Consider the following 19,224-nt stretch of genomic DNA (forward strand, 5'->3'; position numbering starts at 1 on the left):
ATCATAAAATACTAAACATTAAACTAGACAAATAAAATAAAACTAACTGTCATGGAAGAAAACCAAAGAAGTAGCTGCACTCTCTATGTTCATCCCTCAGCCCTAGCACTAGTTCCTCTTGAATTTTGCCCTAAAGAGCCTTTAAATAGGTCAAGGAATCCTATTACAAGTTGAATTCCCGTTTGGGGAAAATTCCAGATTTTTATGCTTCACTTAACCGACAATTTTGGCCCATTTAACATCAGAATTCGGACTTTTGGTAAACTATAAAGTTGTAGCCCTTTAAGTTAAATTTCCAGCCCAACTTGAATCATCTCGATTGGACATTTGAGTCAAAAGTTATACTAAAAATACTAACTGATATGCAGGCTGGAATCCTAATCCGAATTGAACTTGGATTTGATGCAAATTTCCTTTGATTCCCTGCTCCAATTGGACTTAAATCAAATATTATGCATCTCATGGACTATATGATAATGTCCCAATATTCATGTTACCATTATTTTAGATAATAATAAAACAACTTTATTAATCACAATATTAAGTCATACACAATGTCATACATAATGTCATACATAATATCATATATAGTATCATACAATAGGATTTAAGGGCACTAATCCTAACAAACTTTGTATCTCTTGTAAGTGTTGGTACTAGACCAACGATGAACTTAAAATATGGTATATGCATACAAGAAATTCTGGTTGGTTTAATGTCCACTGCTTAACTGAAAATAATGAATGAACAATGCGTATGGATTTGAATGAAGATAATTTTTAGTTTATAGGAATTGATATTTCTAAATTCCATTATTTCCATGAAATGAGACAGGGCCTTACCTTTAACTCATGAGCTTATTTTAGAAATTGATTAATATTACCTTGAACTTTCTAATCATGAATCCATTAATGCATTTAGTTTAGCATAATTATTGTGATTACTTGCAGAACTTATATGGACCATAGCTATTTAACTCAACCTCAAGAAAGAAAACAGAGAGAAGGTTTCATGAAAATCAATGAATATATGAATATGAAAATGGCTTACTGACTTACTATTGATATTTTCCCCTTTCCATTTCTTTGCAAATAAAAAAAGGGAAAACACAACCACCCTTAAGAAAACTACAACAATCAAAGCTCAAAGCCTAATAAAGTATTCAAAATTGGTAAACCACCAATGTGGATGATCCTTTAGTTATGTTTTTGTTAGTCTGTACTCGTCTATATATCCCATCTTTGAATTTGACTATATAATGTATATTCAATTTACAAATCAAGTTTTATCATTCACTAATCTCAAACTAGATGAGCAAAAAGGTGAGTTAAATGTGTATTTAGTTTGGGCAAGCTCCAAAACCCATTTCTAGGAACTGTGGAATCAGATAATTATAATTTTCACATATAACATGTAGTAACATATATTCTAAGAGAAGCATATCATGTATAGTATGCATACCAATATGACATAGCACAAATTAGAGAATTTGTCTAAGTGGTTGTTGTGGGTTAAGGTTTAGGAGGATTTGTGTATATTTGGGTTTAGAACAGTTTTAGAAGCATGATTAGGTTTCAAAAGAGGAAAGCTTTGATTTATGGTTGAAAAGAGAAGAAAGAGCAAAATTTAAAAATTATATTAGCAAAAAACATAGACAAGAAGATTTGGAGGGGGGGATACAAAATGATAGTTGAAGAGGGTTGCTAAAATGTGTGTGCACAAATTTTCAAATAAGTTAAAAAATGGAGAAGAATGAGAAAAAAGATCAAGTGACACCATAATATAATTTTATTTACTGCCCCCTCCACAAAATAACACACACAGACATGCCTAAATATGGATCAATTGTTTTCTCATTAATTTACATTGATCAAAGAAGTTTCACAGCAATAGCTAAAGAAACACAGAGCCCATTGTAATTGCTCCAAACAAAAACATAGTGCCAATGGCCTTCAGCCCAAATGGTATTGACATCTTTACTGGGGGAGGGATTGGGTTTTAGTGACCAAAACAGGAAGGCAATTTATCCTATGGGGGGAACCAAGGCAGCCAAGGCTGAATGGTCACAGAGAAAAGGCTTTTGGAGGGAGGGGGTCACTTGGCAGCTGGAAGTGAAACCCATGGTTCTGATACAGTTCATCAGGCTGCTGAATTCCAATTTACAAAATCTTCTATCTAAACCAATTAAAAAAGCATTCTCAATTATCTCTGAATTCAATACATTAGCAGATAAACTGATTGATAGTTGACTTCACACATTCACCATTCATTTTACTTTGGTGATGACAAGCATCATATACAAATTAAGGATATTCTAGCTCTCATTTGTCATTTTTCACCAAAGATATTGACATAAACTACCAGGGCATTTAAGTATTGTGAGTTGCGATATCTCCAATTTGTGAAAGATGAGGAACTACAACGAGACCACCACGAACCTTCTTAAGAGCAAAGCTTATCCGCAGTGGTCGACCTAACAATGCCTGGAACCAAATCCACCACAATCAGCTACATTAATCAATAACTCACATAGAATATACTTTCGGAATTTCATTTAAGGTATATGATTCTTATAAGCACAAGCTAACCTTCCCATCCATAGCATCCTTTGCACATCTTGCATCATCTTCCTTTGAAAAATTAACAAACCCAAAGCCTCTAGACCTTTTGGTGTCTTTATCATAAAGTATATTCACTACAACTCAAAACAGTCATATAATTTACACACCATAGTACTTAAAGAATAGAAATTCAACATACCTATATGGTACATCTAAAGGAAACCACTTCTGATATCATCACCATATATAGTGAGAGTAACCATATAATTTTATTTTAGATAACTATAGTTAAATCACTAATACTTTTATGAGTTTTTCAGTACTAGATTACTATAGATATTTCCTAAATGCTACATTCACCAACAAAGACATATCTATTTAACTTGCATAAAAAAAATCCACCGCCTATAAAGAGTCCACCGATGCTCCCTTCACATATCAAGAAAGCACTTGAAAACCCAAGTCTAAACGAGCGTGTGCTAGTGCATAATCTTGTTCATGACTAACTTAATTAGTTGACTGTGTGACTACTAGAACATCCATATTTACAAAAAGTCCCAAAACTACAAACACCCTTTTAGCTAATAAAAGCAGACACTACAGTTGGTTTATTTCAAATGCTTCAAATCATAAACCCCAATAAATACAATTTAGAAAGCTACCTAAGTCAATTCATAAACCCAAATAAATACATTCAAGATATTCATGAAAAAAATTCCTAAAATCACCATGACCCATAGAGAGACTGAGATTAAGGTTATCAATTTTCAATTCAAGGTCCTAAATTTGATGTCACAAGCTCCAATTTAAGGCAAACACAAAAATCCAACCACCAACTCAGCAATCAAAACCTTAAATCTCCACAGTTTCAAGTAACCAAACAAAGGGAGAGAGAGAGTAGTACCTGGAATGGAAATAAGTGGCTTATTACGGCAAGGCTTTAGGTTTAGGTGATATGAATGTTAGGAAGGTTCTACATGGAGCTCCAGAAGTACATTCCTTGCATAATGGCACTCATTAATCAACAAAAATAAAATAAAATAAACTTACAGATCAATCTGATCAATCTAAGTGGGTTAGTCTTTGGTGAATGGGATCTCTGGCAAACCAAATTTCAAAACCGTCAGTGAGAGAGAATGCAAGTGCGATGGTGATGGTGATGGCAAGGCGGAAGCTTGGGCCGGGGCTGGACCTGAAGAGAGTGGTGATGGCGAGGACACGAGGCGGTGGTGGCGGAGATGGAGTTGATGGCGGAAGCTTGGCTGAAGTGAGAGAAATTTGTGAGTGAAGAGTTTGGAAAGAGTGAGAGAGTGAGAGAGATTTTGAGAGTGTAACGACGCTATGTGTGAAAACCTAAGTGGGAAGGCCAAAAAAAAAACAGAGGGAAATTTTGGGGCTGTAAAGGGAGATTTAAAGGTCTATTACGGTGGTCCAACCTGCCACTATAACTAAGAAAAAGCACCGCAAAAATAGGTACCTATTGCAGCGGTCATCTCAATGCCGCTAAAACTTACATATTGCGGCGGTTTTGTAGACTGCTGCTATAGTATTTGTGCAAAATGATATATTTATTGCGGCGGGTTTTTGAAGCGCCGCTATATCTAAGTTAACGTCTCTACAACATATATATTGCGGCAGTTCTATGTTCCACCGTTGTAGGATGCCGCAAAAGACTAGAGCTACTGTGGCGGTCCAATGAAACATCGCAATAGACCCCATGTACAGCAGCGGTCCCAAAAAACGCCGCAATATGTGACATATAGCGGTAGTTTTTGCACCCGCTGCAATAGTACAGATTTCTTGTAGTGCATGTATTAGAACTATGAGCCCTTTTATTTATAACCTTGTTATGAAAGACTGAATGCTGAAAATTTGGTTCTATAAAGCAAGAAGAAAAGATGTCTTACCTGCCACAAAATTAGAAGGTAAAGAAGGTACAACCACATTTTTTGCCATGTGAAATTTTTTTTCCATGAGCAGCTGGGAAACAATTCATTGATAATGGTTGGTTGTGAGCACCAATCAAAGCCCAGAGTTGATGAAACTGATCTGGTGTGCAGGACAAAGATGTTTGAATTGGAACACAACTTGATTCTCGAGACTGATCAATGGAAGAAACTTGTGTGTCATTGAATTCTTGTTCTTGAACTTAAAACCTGGTGGGAATCCATGAAGTTTGTAACACTTATTATTTGTATGCCCCAACTTACCACATTGTGTACATTGCAGTCTTTCCTTTCCTTTTGGATGATTAATACCATGTCTAGAACTAGCATTAATAGTGAAGTTTTGCCTTTTTGTAGCATGACCTGTTGATTCTACTCTAGAGTATGATCCATTTCCAAAATTTCTTTGCATCTCTTCTTGGATTAACAAAGAGTACACTTTGTTCATAGGTGGTAAAGGATCCATCAACAGAACTTGGGTCTTAACTTGGGCAAAAGACTTATTCAATCCCATGAGAAACTTCATCACAAATTCTCTGACTTCTACATAAGTCAACTTTTGATTCACACTACAAATGTATTAACCACAAGTACACATAGAAGAAGGACTAACGTTTTGCAATTGATCCCATAAAACTTTCAATTGAGTAAAGAAATCCGAAATAGAAGTTTCACCTTGTGTAAGCTCTGAGATTTCTTTCTGCATTGAAAATTTGTGGTCCATTTCATTGTGAAAATCTTTTTTTAAGAACATTCCAAATTTCCAAAGATGCATGTAAATGATGCCAGCTTGAATTTGTGGTGAAATTGCATTGATAATCCAAGTTCCTACCATATTATTTGCTTAAATCCATGCTTGAATCTCTAATGGAGTTTTCACCAAAGAAGATGAAAGAGTAAGGGTTTTATCTATAAACCCCAATTTTTTCTTAGCAATCAAGGCCTTCCTAATTGGACAAGCCCAAGTTAGATAGTTTTCACCAACTAAAGGGTTGAGAAACGAGAAGATGGAGGATTTTCTCCATGATGCAAAAACAAAGGACTATAAAGATGGAGGATTTTCAGAAGTAGAAGCATTGACTATGACAACAGCCATTGATGAACTTCAAGCTTCTCAGGAAGATAAAAGAAAGAGGAAGAAAAAAAACAAAGAAAACCGTACGTAGAAGCTTCACTTTGATACCATAATAAGAAACTGAGAGAGACTGTGAAAATGAAAGTTCTGATTAACTTAACAAAGATTACAACCTCTATTTATATATTAGAGGTTAAGAGAGAGAAACTAACACATAAAACCGTCTAAATAAACTGATGAACTAACTTTTAACATAGCACATGCTATTCACATGGTTACTAAACTTTCCAAAATAAAGAAGCAATGCTACATGTGGTTTTAGCACAGTAAGAGCACTCACAGTAGTGAAGCTAAATAGCTATAGAGCTATTTTAGCTTCACCAAAACACAAAAAATGCTCTACATCAATGTATGTAAAGCTAAAGTTTTTTAGCTTCAAGCTTCCGTAAAAAGCTACTTTTGGCTTTGTACGGAAGGTGCAGCTAAAACTTTAGGAATTAAAGTGGCTTTGTACGGAAGGTGCAGCTAAAACTTTAGGAATTAAAGTATTTTAGCTACTTCTTTACTTATTCTTTAAAATATTTTAGCTACTTCTTTACTTATTTTTTTTTATTCTTTATTTCTTTTCTCTTTCTGCCTGTGGCTCTCATTCTCTCCCTCTCTCCTCAGATCAGCTCTCAAGCTCAGACTCTCACCGGCCTTTCCCTCATTTTTCTGACTTTTCTCCTTTCTGCCGTTTCTTCGAAGCTCACCATCGCCAAAGCTCCGCCGTTGACCCATCTCCACAAAGCAAAAACTCTCACTGGCCGACCCACTCGTTGACCCAGCTCCATTAACTCCTCACCAACCGATCCACTCTCTGCCGAAGCCTTCCACTCTCCGTTCACTCCTTTTTGCAGGAATTTTTCTGGGTTCATGGAATTTTTCTGGTTTTAGATTGTTGGCTTTGTGATCGAAGCTCTGTGGGTTTTATTTTTGTGGTTATGGGTTGATTTTCTTGGGTAGTTGTGGGCTGATTTTGGTGGTTGTGGTGGCGGTAGGAGTAGACTATATGCAGGGTGGTGGTGGTGGTGGTAGTGGTGGTGGGCTGTATGAAGTGGTGGTGGTGGTGGTGGGATGTATTATTTTACAATAGTAGATATATTATTTTATTGTGATGTTTATATTATTTTATTGTGTTGAAAGCTAAAATAGATCCACTGCTGCTGGATGTTTTGCAAAATGACTAGGTAAAATAGATAAAGTAGTTTTTTGTAGTACCAAATAGCTAAAAAAAACAGCTCCACTGTTGTGGATGCTCTAACAAATAACAAAAATGTCATTTAGTTCATTCTTTCTATTTACAACTTGTTTTCTTCTTAGACTTCTCAATCTTCTATTCTTCGATCAAGCACCTTTCCTTCTGTTTATCATTCTGATAGGATATCACATGGTTTATTTCTCTATCTCACCTTTTTTTCTATATAATTTTTACGTTAATTCTAAATAATAATAAAAAAAACCCATGTTGATTTTAAAAATAATGACGACAAAAAATCAACTTTGCAAGTTTTCCATGTTAAACCAGCCTACTTCTTGATTGAATAGGTTTCTAACCGCAACACCAAATTGTATAAAGTTGGTACCTTAAAATGTGATGGAATGCCAATTGCCTAAGAGTGATACACATGCTTAAGAAGTTGGTTCTGTTTTATATTTGAACTTCTTATAAAGGTCTTCCAATTGGTGTAGCTACACCTCATTATTGCAAATGTGAGTGCTGCAGTTTTTTTTTTGGTGGCAAAACGTATTTGTTTAATTTTAAATAGATTTTAAACTTTTTTTTTAAGAAACAAACACACCCATAAAAGAGAGAGGAAAAGGAATTGGTTCTAATACAAAGGCACACAACAACTTCACTCAAAAGCCAGGTAACTTTTAAATAAATTCTAAACTATTTTAATCTCTCTATTTTGTAGTGATTTTTTAAATGTTGTGGATATATGTTGCCTGCGCAATTGTTAATATATTTTACCTATATTGTTAGTCTAAATTCTGCTGGTGTTAATTTATTGTATTTATTGCTATTGATTTGAATTGTACTGATGCCTCCTTCTACTTAATTTTTCTTTCCTTCTCCTCATGGTAGGAGTGCTCTCTCTCACTTCAGGTGAGTCTTTTTTTCGACAGGTTCTAGTAGTGGACTAGAGTCAAAAGGTGATACCACAATACTAAGGACCACCTCTGACGTGCACCATGGAGGCTGACTTCATTGAGAAGATGCAACAGATACGATTAACAGAGGAAGAAGGTGAAGTATTAGAGATTCGATCTACAAATCGAGATAAAACATTAGAAGAATGCTCACTAAGCTTGCTGGGACACTTCCTCTCCACTTGACCCTATAATTTGAGAGCAGCGAAGACAATGTTACGATCTGCATGGAAGCTGGGAAGTGACGTCAGGATTATTGACGTAGGGGAAGGAATACTACAATTTAAGTTCACGTTGGAAATCCAGTTGGTATAGGTCCATAATAATGGACCCTGGAGCTTCGACAATAACCTCCTTGTCCTCCGTAGGTGGGAACGGGGCATGACGGCAAGGTCGGTAATTTTCTCGGTGCTACCAATATGGGTTCAAGTATGGGGATTGCCATTCGATCTCATCAATGAGGAGGCTGCGTGGGACATTGGCAAAGGCCTCGGTCATGTGGTGGAAGTGGACAACAAAACTTTCTCGTCGGAACAAGCTCGCTTCATCCGAATTCGAGTGGAGATACCGCTGAATAAACCAATCCGGCGGGGAGGATGTGTACTCAGCCCTGAAGGAGACCGTGTAAGAGTGGGATTCAAATATGAAAGAATGGTAGGGCTATGCTACCAATGTGGTCTATTCAGCCATGATGCAAAAGAGTGCCCAACCCCCAGGGACCAACAGCTGACCGAGAACCCATATGGAGAATGGCTGAATGCGGGGCATCGGAAAAGCGGCGAAACATCAGAAAGATGACGAAACAGCTCACCACGGTGGGAAACAAGGTAGGATCACGATCAGGGCAGTAGGGATCAGCCGCAATCAATGAGCGTAAATGTTCCAGCTGGCAATAATGATCAAAATGGAAAAAACAGAGATTTGGGTAACGACTCTATAAATGATACGGTTTCACAGCAGCACATTAACAAGGAGTTCAGGGGAGCGAATATCACGAAAAAGAATCAAACCCGTATGGAAAGCATAATGGTTGTGGCTTCAAAATCGAGTGAGGTAACGGATAAGGAAATAACCTCAATAGAGGCAATCCATCCCATTATTGCAGCCGAAGATTTAGTTAATGTCCATGTTCAATACGTTGAAGTCATGAAACCTACACCTAGCCATGCAACTGTTGACAAGAACATAATACCACGTGCAGTGGCACGTGAGATCTTTAAAACACAAGAAGAAGGCCCACCAAAAATACAGCAAAGTGGAAGAGGATTGAACGCCACAATGACCCTTCTATGAGTATAACCAATATTGGCTCACAACATATGGGGGTAAAATGAGCACAACCAGAAGATGGCCACCAAGAGAAGGGTGAGGATAGAAAACGAAGCAAGGCCAGTGAAGACAACCAGAAAGAACTATTCACAGCGGTGGAGGCTACGGTGTAGCCCCGCCGAGACCAATGATCATCCTAAGCTGGAACTGCTGGGGGCTTGGGAACCAACGTGCAGTCGATGTCCTCTCTCACTTGGTGAGGGAAAAATCTCCCAATATTTTGTTTCTTATGGAAACAAAACAGTCAGTTGATGAGATGCGGAGGATTCAAGCAGATCTACAATATCGGTGCATATTAGCGGTGCCGAGTATTCGTAGAAGTGACGGGCTGGCACTTTTGTGGATGGAGGAGGTGGACTTGCATGTCCAAACTTACACACATAACCATATTGATGCTCTTATTTTTAATGGCTCTAACCCTACATGGAGATTGACAGGTTTTTACGGATGGCCGGAAGAACAAAGGAAGCACGAGTCATGGCAGCTACTTAAGCATCTTCACACTAGCATCTCAGCCCCTTGGATCTATGTTGGAGATTATAATGAGATCTTGTCATCCGAAGAGAAGCAAGGTGGCAAACCAAAGCCGTTGAACCACATGGAAGCTTTTCGGGCTACCCTTCTGCATTGTGGACTTAAGGACCTTTGTTTTCAAGGAAACATTTTCACTTGGAACAATGGTAGACATGGGAATGCATTTGTACAGGAATGACTTGATAGAGCATGTGCAACGGTGGAATGGAAGGAAATCTATCCGGAAACTCGGGTCTCTCATCTCCAAACCTCATACTCGGACCATATTCCGATAGTCATTACCACACAAAACCCAACCCAGCGGACTAGAAGACGAAAAGTGCCACGAAGGTTTGAAGAAAAATGGGCTACCAACCCTCAATGTGAGACTGTGATACAAGATGCATGGAGGGCAGACGTGAGACATGGCAGCCCTATGTCAAAGCTATTTGAAAAAATCAAAAGATGCAGATTTGCCTTGGTGGATTGGAGTCATGCATCAGTTGCTAGTTCAAAAACAATACTCTAAGAGAAAAAAAAATAATTGGAAGACCTATACTCTCTAAACAGTGTTGAACATCTAAATGCTATTAAAGGACTAAAGGTAGAGATCCATAATATATTACACCAGGAGGAATTTTTTTGGCGACAACGGTCTCATTCCATTTGGCTATCGGTGAGTGACAAAAATGCAAAAAAATTTCATCAAAGGGCTCACCAACGCCGACGAAAAAATCAAATCTTGGGCGTCTTTGACAGTGAAGGAAGGTGGGGCACATCAGAGGAAAGCATTGCCCACACTACAGAGCACTACTTTCAGCAACTATTCACCTCTTCCCACCCGACCACTATTGATGGAGTGCTCAACTCAGTAGACAGATTGGTCACTCCAGGTATGAATGCCACTCTCCTTCAACGATACACTCTGGAAGAAGTCAAGACAACCCTATTTCAAATGCACCCTTCCAAATCACCAGGTCTTGATGGTCTGATTCCATTCTTTTTTTAGAAATTTTGGCATATTATGGGGCATGATGTTACAGTAGCAGTATTATCTGTTTTAAACTCAGGGCATATGTTGAGAAAAATGAACCATACACATATTGTTTTAATCCCCAAGAAAAATGACCCAAAACACATGTCTGATTTTAGACCGATTAGTTTAGCCAATGTAGTTTCTCGTATTATATCAAAGGTTATTGCTAATCGCCTAAAGGTCATCTTACCTAATGTGATTTCTGATGCTCAGAGTGCCTTTGTCCCAAATCGATTAATCATTAACAATACTACTGTAGCATATGAGCTGCTCCACAGATTGCGAAACAGAAGGAAAGGAAGGAAGGGACACATGGTTGTAAAACTTGACATCAGCAAAGCCTACGACCGGGTTGAGTGGACTTTCTTACAAAGAATGATGGTGAAATTGGGATTTGATCCTAATTGGGTCCACTTGGCAATGGAGACAATAACCACGGCATCTTACTTAGTTTTAATCAATGGTGAACCAAAGGGTTTTTTCACTCCAACAAGGGGAATAAGGCAAGGAGACCCCTTCTCTCCACACCTATTCTTACTATGTGCGGAAGGGCTATCAGCGCTACTGAGGAAAGTAGGAGAGACAGGGGTGCTAAAAGGGATCAAATCAAGCCAACATGGAGTTTGGGTTTCTCACCTCCTTTTCGCTGACGACAGTCTCTTATTTTGTCAAGCAACTACGGAGGAAGGGCAAAGACTTCTACAATTGCTAGAGCAATACGAAGCTGCATCCGGCCAAGCCATAAACCAACAAAAGACCACATTATTCTTTAGTAAGAACACAAAACAGGAGGTCAAGGAGTCGCTTAAACAACTTTTTGTAGCACGGGTAATGACAGAATGTGAAAGGTATCTTGGACTGCCAATGGCCACAGGGAAATCCAAGGTCAATACCTTCAAAGACTTTCGGGAAAAAATTACAAATAGGGTAATGGGGTGGAACGAAAAATTTATTTCGAAGGTGGGGAGAGAGATATTGATTAAGACAGTGGTACAAGCGATATCGACATACTCTATGAGTATATTCAAGCTGCCAAACTCCATATGTGACAACATAAATTCCTTGCTTGCCAAATACTGGTGGGGACAAACGCAGACAGAAAGGAAACTACATTGGGTAACTTGGAGGAAATTGTGTATGGCAAAGAAGGAAAGAGGGATAGGGTTTCGTGACTTCCATGCTTTCAACCTAGCGATGCTGACCCAGCAAGCCTGGAGGTTAATACTTGAAAACCACTCTCTGTTCTACTGAGTTTACAAAGCTCGTTATTTCCTAAATTGCTCTTTCATGTTTGCTGAGTTGGGGAATAATCCTTCCTTTGTTTGGCGTAGTCTCCTAGCAGCAAGGGATCTCATTAGAGAGGGCTCACGATGGCAGGTGGGGGATGGCCGCAGTATTGGAGTGTTCACGCATCCTTGGTTATCTCACACCCCTGTACCACTAAACGATGTACCACTAGATATGAAGGTGTGTGAGCTAATCAACCAAGACTCAAGACAATGGGACTGGGGAAAAATAGATGCCATTTTCAGCCCTCAAACGCAGAATGAGATCCTGTCACTGCCGTTAAAAAACCTTAACTCCCATGACTCTGTTTGCTGGATTGAAAACAAAGCACAAAAATTCTCCATACAGTCAGCTTATAAGGTAGCGGTTCGCTTGAAAAATTAGCCCAAGGCAGAACATTCAGTAGCTCGGCTTCATGCATGTACATGGAAAGTGATTTGGTCTCTTAATGTGCCACCGAAGATACGAATGTTTATATGGCGAGCGTGCTCCAATTGCTTGTCTACCTGAGACAACCTACACCATAGGCGAGTGCTAGTGGAACCGACTTGTGAGCTGTGCAAACAAGAACCCGAGACTACCACTCACATATTATGGACTTGCCCCTTAGCAAGAAATGTCTGGGCATTGATCCAGGGAAGAATCCAAAAATGCAGTAATGGAGACGGTGACTTTTTCCTTCTTTTCAAGAAAATACAAACTAAAATAAGCAAACAAGAACTGGAGATATGGGCGGTCACAGCTTGGGCAATATGGAATGCAAGAAATACAATATACTTTGAATAGTTCCAACCTCAGCCACAGATAATTTGGGAATGAGCAAGGGGCTTATTGGAGGAATACCAAAGCTTTATGGAAGCACAAAGAGTAGCGTGAATGCCCTGCTTTTTTTCCTTTCGCATGGATGTGTCTGTCTATTATTTTTAATGTTTCTTCTTTTGCTCTTGGGCCCAACATTAACGTGTTGTTGGTGCCCCTCTTACCCGTGGTGTTATACATGGGATTGTATACTCTTTATGAAATAATACAAGTTCTATTGTCTTTACCTCAAAAAAAAAGAAAAAAAAAAAAGAATTGTACTGATGTGATTGCACAACAGAATTTGAGTCCCATAAAACATTCTCCATTATAACTTGAGAAATTAAACTAGATATTTTACATATTTTCATATTGAGAAGCAAACTATCATGTTTCCATCTTAAACGAGATTCAAGCCAAACTGTCTATGCACAACATATTTATTTGATTTTACAAAGATTCAAAAACTCATATCTCATATGTCATTCCAACCCTGACAAGCCTACAATGGGGAATCTCTAGTACTTTCTCCCCTTGCCTAAAATTTTTCCTCAAGAAATTATAGGCATAGTTAACTACTATCTTCTTCAACAAGGAAGATTCATGTTCTGCTACCACGTCTACTTCTCCAAGAAGATAAACCACACCATTCTCCATCGCTTTCTGTACAAACACAATCTCTTCTTCAACTCCCAGGATGGGAACAGAGATAATTCGATTAGAAGAATTTGTCGAGTTAGCGGCGTTGGTTGATTGAATGGAATTAGAACTTGATGAAATACAAGATAGATTAGGCTGTTGCAGTGCTTCCTCAATGTGAATAATTGATCCTTTTGTTTTTCCATCTTTCTCCAATAGAGAGGAATGCTGGAGGTTCACCGGCTCAGCCATTTGTTCTGTGGTCACTCCTTGAAGCTTGAAGTGCTCAAGTTGGATGAATTCTTTCAACTGTTCCACTAATTGTTGCTCAAATTCCTTGGCTTCTTCAATCACATCATTATAGCCATACCTCACAACACAGCGGAACATTCGATAGCCTCTTGGTTCAACATGTCGAAATAGAAACCTCTCTTCCATTGCAACTTTGCTAATTGGAATGGACTTAATTGAGACAAACACTAGAACAGAATGGATGGAGGGTATATTAGAGACAAAATGAGGAAATATTGGAGGTATGCCCTGTACAAGCTCAGAGTACAGGAATGCTACTCCTGGTACCCGGTTAATATTTGGTTTGGTAGCCAATTCTTTTATGAAATCATTAGAAACCTTATTCTTGAGCTCGAACATGTATCTTTGTTTGTGTACATAATGCCAAATACCCATAATTGTCATTAGGACAAAGGCAAAGACTAGTGGAAGGAAGCCACCTTGTATGAACTTGTATAGGACAGATGATAGATATATTCCCTCTATTGAACCGAACACTACAAGGAAGAGAGCAATCCACCATATGCTTGTCTTCCAAACAACTAGCATTATTGTTGTAAGCAAACCTGTTGTAATTAACATTACAGTCACCACAGCAATTCCTGCAATAATGATGGAAAATAGCTTATAATCATTATTGTTGATGCTGTAAACTTCTAATTATTTTTGTTTGTGCTATTATGCTATAAATAGATGTTGTACAATAGAATTGCTCCTTTGACCGCTCCAATAGGACATGGAACATTTATATCCTCAATTGCCTAATAGATGGTCAAATTGAAGTTTTTCAAGCTTACCGTATGCATTGCCGATCTTATCAGTAGTCTTGAAGGCCAGTGTGACTACAACACAAGCAATCATGAGAGCGTAGTTGGCCTCGGGGATGTAAACTTGACCCTCATACTTTGAAGAGGTATGAACGACCTTAACCCTAGGAAAGCAACCTAAACTTTGCGATTGAGAGAGAATTGCAAATGTCCCAGATATCATAGCTTGACTGGCAATAATGGCAGCAGCTACAGCCACAACGAATGTTGGCCAATATATTGGTCCTGCATAAAAGTTAGCAGTTAATTGCTCAAGCAAAACAGATGTAGTTACATCAAGAACCTTTCTAAAAGTGGAGTCACCTCTTCCTTGTTGCCAACAAAACTAACCTGGTATGGAGTCGTAGAACGTATTAGACACATTCTCTGGGAATTTCCTGAGGTACGCTGCTTGTCCACAATATTGAGCTACTACCGCAGGAAACGTAATGCAAGAGAAACTGATCTGCAATACAAGGAGAAAGATTAATAATCCTGCTGATCATAATTAGCTTATTTAGTAAAATGGTTCTTGAGAGAGAGGGGCTCCAATCCAAAAATATAGCCCAACCAAAATGGAAAAAGAAGACAAATAGGTATGACATGTGGAATCTAAAAACAAACAAATAGGACTCTCATACCATGTAAATTAAAGCATTTAACCTAAAAGCTTAAGATATAGATGTAATGAATGTGGATTTTCTCCTGTTAAAATAAACCAATTTTGCCTTTCAAATTAAATGTTACAAATCTAAAAATATATCAAGTGATACGCCATTTATAATATGAGTAGTGTTATGAGTACTATAAGTTTCCTTATATTAAAGCAATTTAAATATTTATTTATGAGGTGGTTGAAGATCATTCACATCAACTGTCACATTAGTTTGTAAGTTTTATATAGTAAAACTTTTTATAATACCTTTAACATTTTACTTATAATATTAAATGGCATGACATTTTTTTACATTTTATTCTGCAATGAATTTTATAAAGAGACCTAACTTATAGAAAAACCCATATAAAACCCCAAACCCAATCAATTATGAATTCTCTAATGGGGTTTCATACTCCATTGGGTTCTTACCGTATGTCTCAAAAATTATTTTTGGCTTTTAAAATATATTTTTAAATAAAATAAACCACAGTATCAAGGTGAATTCCAAAAGAAAAAGATTGAATTATAAATCACAATCTTGAAGTTTAGGATCATTTTAATTTACCAATCAAGTTTAAAATGATGGATTTTGAACCCTAACGTTATATAGTATTTTTTATTAGTCTTTCTGTCCATGTCCCCTTAATGATTTGATCATTATGACAATTTGTAATTAGAATATGCCAATTTATTCAAAAAATACATATATAAGCAAAGTGATATAAGCCAACGCTAGAAATACACATCAACTTGTCTAAGCTTCTTTCTCAAAAATAAATAAATAAAACTTGTCTAACTTTAGTTGGCATTTAATTGCCAGCTCATTAATTAATGGGTATGGGCCGAAGGACTCTATTCAAAACATTGTTTACCGCTCTCTTAAAAAAAATTGTTTAGTGTTAGGGTCTAAAATTAAAATTAAATTAAATTTTAGGAGTCAAAATCAAAATCACCATAAATTTAGGAAGTACACTTCACAATTTAATAGAAGCTGGTATATGGTGTACCCGGCATATATGCCGGGTCACTCACACACTGGCGGGTCCCACACACTGTGGGGCCCGCCTCTGTGTGAGAGACCCGGCATATATGCTGGGTACAACATATAATTTTCGATTTAATAGAAATGGAAATGGAATGATTATTGTATAGCTTACTTGGACTGCTCGAACGTTGAAGTGGCCCAAATCAGCAAACATGGCCTCTGTCCCTGGTTTTGTCCCCAGTCAAAATAGAAAAACAATCAAAAAAAGAAAAAAGAAAGAAAGTAGAAAGTAGAAATATAAACAACACTAGAGATTATAGTTTAGGGTAATTATAGATTCAAATTGTACTAGCAAATGTGTACAGCGTATTTAGGTAAAAAAATTGTACACTTTTTGTAAACAATTGTAATTGTATGTAAATTCCTCTTTCTACCAAACAAAAAATTAATTATATGTAAATAATTGTACACTTTTTGCAAATGTATATAATATTGTACGTATTTTTTTAATTTATAGTGTAAATTTTATATTAGTGGTACAATATAAATTAATAATTTTTCTTTAGTTTATATAATCTAACTAATATATATTTTAAAGGCACGTATGAATAATTTACTTTAAGAAATATTTTATGAAAATTCGAGAAAACTGTAAATTTTTTTTTTCATTTTTATATAAAAAAGTTTCTTAAAATAAATTTGCCCGGCAAATGTTAGTAAAACCCTAGTTTATCTCTCACCTGTTACGCATAGAAGAACCCCACCAAGGGAAATCCATCCTTGTTTACCAGTTCTTTTGAAGTACTTTACGATATATGCTGGATTGAAAGCACGTAATACCCCAAGCTCATATTTGAATAAGTTGTAGAGACCAACGCCACTGATAAACAAAAACCACACAAAGATGATAGGAGCAAACGAAAAGCCCACTTTATCAGTGCCAAATCGTTGAACAGAAAAGAGTAGGATCAAGATTGCTACTGAAACCCCCACAACAGCACCTGGATGAATATTTAACACATCAGAGGTATTCCCAATTATGGCCGCAAATTGATTGACTGCCGATGTTTGAAGCGTTATCTACTTTCTATTTTATTGGGTTCTCTTAGAATCAAGTACACTAAAATCTAGTGCAGACATAATACCTGTGCCTAGAGAGTGTATCCCACTCACCGCAGAAAGAACTGCAGCAAAGACCAATCATTGTGAAATGTTAACAGACAAGTCTTGTACTGTTTCACTATGTCAAAAAATTTGTGACAAAGCAGCAACTGACCTGAAATGGATGGAGTAAGAATCCCATCTCCAATTACCATGGAAGTTCCCATGATGGTAACAAGGAAAAGTACAGTTTGTGCACTTTTGCTTTTCTCAAGCATCTCCCTGATCTTATGAGCTCGTCTCGACTCGTTGGATGGCAATTCAAGTCTATAGTGAGATAGCTCCCTGTCCTCTGTCTCTTGATTTGGTATTAAACTCACCCTTGCATAACGACATATCAAAGAATAGAGTGCAAATGTTCCACCTACAAATTACATTAGATTTTCAGGGCACTGAACCAAATAGAACAATGGAAGGTTATCACCGCATCAGTTATGCATGGAATGTGTGCTACCTAGCACCTAGAGAATTGAAAGTACTTTGTCAGGCTTATGTGATTGCCATAAATATTACCTTAAGTTATAATGCATTCACAGACTACAAAAATAGAGAGCGAAAAAACTTACATACTCCCGAAGTAATGCTCTGGATAGTCACAAAGTAGGTGGGACTCACCTTGGAACCCATCTCCTTTGTTAAAGCCCATAGCACTATTCTGGGAGTAAGTAAGAATTGCCAATAAAGAGAGGGGAATGGTGGAATCCGAACCCTAATGTCCAAGCACCACAAGAGGGGTTCCGTCAAAACACGAAAATATCTTGTTTGTTAATAAGACAGAGAGAATCCGAATTAAGGAAACATAATCCATTTCTTACCATCACCATTGTCATTGGCCCACAAGACGATAAAGACATACTTTATCATGGGCAGGAGCGCAATGGTGTAGATGATGAGAGACAACACCCCAATAATGTCTTCTTGATCATTAATACCATTGGGGAAAGTGCTTGAGTACACATAAAGCGGTGAAGTCCCTAAGTCCCCATATATCACCCCTATGCTCTGAAATGCTAAACTTAACGTCCTCTGCCAATTCACCTGCTTCACACCCAAAAATACGAGTCAGTCACAAGTCACAACTTATTAGTTAAGTACCATAAATCAAAACAATCAAAGCAATGCTATCAGTGAGAAACCTTGGAGGCATGGTTTTGAAAGGATGAAACTCTTCCAGCCTCTATATTCAAAGAGTCTACCCGGCGCAGCTTTGCCCATGATAGCTTTCGCTCTTTCATGTTATTTTCCTCAACTGTTATTTCTGTTCCTTCGTTCATCTCAGTTTCTCTAGTCTCCACCACTGCCATCGTTTGCTACAGTTTTGTTTCTCCAGTGATGGCTTTCTTTGTTACCTATGCCTTGCTATACCGGATTTATAAGCACGAAAGTCATACATGCAAGGGCAATATTTATTTGCTTAGACTTTTTTTTTTTTAGTAGTATATAATTTTTTTAATGCATTTTGTTAAAGTTATAAATTCAACGTCGGTGCAACGTGCTAGCAAACGCAATAAATAAGGTCTCTTATCCAAATCCCGTTTTCAATCTTGCAAATACAAGGAATCGAATTTTTAAAATAAGATTTAAAGTTATATATATATATATATATATATATATATATATACACACACATATATATTGCTTCCCAAACTTTGTTTCAAAATCTTGCTTATATATTAAAATGACTCACTTTAGTGCATTTACCCTCAAAATTGTTTCAAATTAAAATTTTGTTATTGTCATTTGATTAATGAAAAATGCTAATGCGGCAAATGTAATTTATTGTACATCATAGGTTTCACATCATCATAATAATTTTAGTTTCATGAATTCAATTTGTTAAGTTGGCATTTTTTCATCCAACTGACAAGTATAATTACTTTTTAAAACATATATATTTTTAATTAGTTTAACAATTTGAACAAATGTTAAAGATTAAAAATTTAAGT

The 19,224-nt window shown here is 37.2% G+C and overlaps 3 protein-coding genes across 5 annotated transcripts; 2 read left to right on the forward strand and 1 right to left on the reverse strand.

The window, feature by feature from the left end:
- The first annotated feature begins 8,156 nt into the window (after nt 1-8,156).
- LOC142628869 (uncharacterized protein At4g02000-like) lies at nt 8,157-8,573 on the forward strand. Its single transcript, XM_075802904.1, has one exon. It carries the CDS (start codon nt 8,157-8,159, stop codon nt 8,571-8,573), a length of 417 nt encoding a protein of 138 aa, XP_075659019.1.
- Nucleotides 8,574-9,231: 658 nt separating this feature from the next.
- Nucleotides 9,232-9,816, forward strand: LOC142628870 (uncharacterized). The gene has a single exon (XM_075802905.1). It carries the CDS (start codon nt 9,232-9,234, stop codon nt 9,814-9,816), a length of 585 nt encoding a protein of 194 aa, XP_075659020.1.
- Nucleotides 9,817-13,052: 3,236 nt separating this feature from the next.
- On the reverse strand, nt 13,053-18,601 carry LOC142629610 (potassium transporter 5). Of its 3 annotated transcripts, none has more exons than XM_075803622.1 (9): nt 18,415-18,601; nt 18,094-18,316; nt 17,394-17,642; nt 17,263-17,301; nt 16,858-17,118; nt 16,290-16,342; nt 14,826-14,940; nt 14,466-14,720; nt 13,053-14,270 (listed from the first exon to the last, which is right to left on the reverse strand). In XM_075803622.1, the coding sequence occupies exons 1-9, from the start codon at nt 18,580-18,582 to the stop codon at nt 13,207-13,209; spliced, it is 2,427 nt and encodes an 808-aa protein (XP_075659737.1). In that variant the 5' UTR covers nt 18,583-18,601; the 3' UTR covers nt 13,053-13,206. The 3 variants fall into 3 exon arrangements, with proteins under 3 accessions (XP_075659737.1, XP_075659736.1, XP_075659738.1); XM_075803621.1 differs by having other exon boundaries at nt 18,094-18,319; XM_075803623.1 differs by lacking the exon at nt 18,415-18,601 and adding an exon at nt 17,894-17,987 and having other exon boundaries at nt 18,094-18,229.
- Between the last annotated feature and the right edge of the window lie 623 nt (nt 18,602-19,224).

This window comes from Castanea sativa, chromosome 3, assembly GCF_040712315.1.
Source record: "Castanea sativa cultivar Marrone di Chiusa Pesio chromosome 3, ASM4071231v1".
Lineage (NCBI taxonomy): Eukaryota > Viridiplantae > Streptophyta > Magnoliopsida > Fagales > Fagaceae > Castanea > Castanea sativa.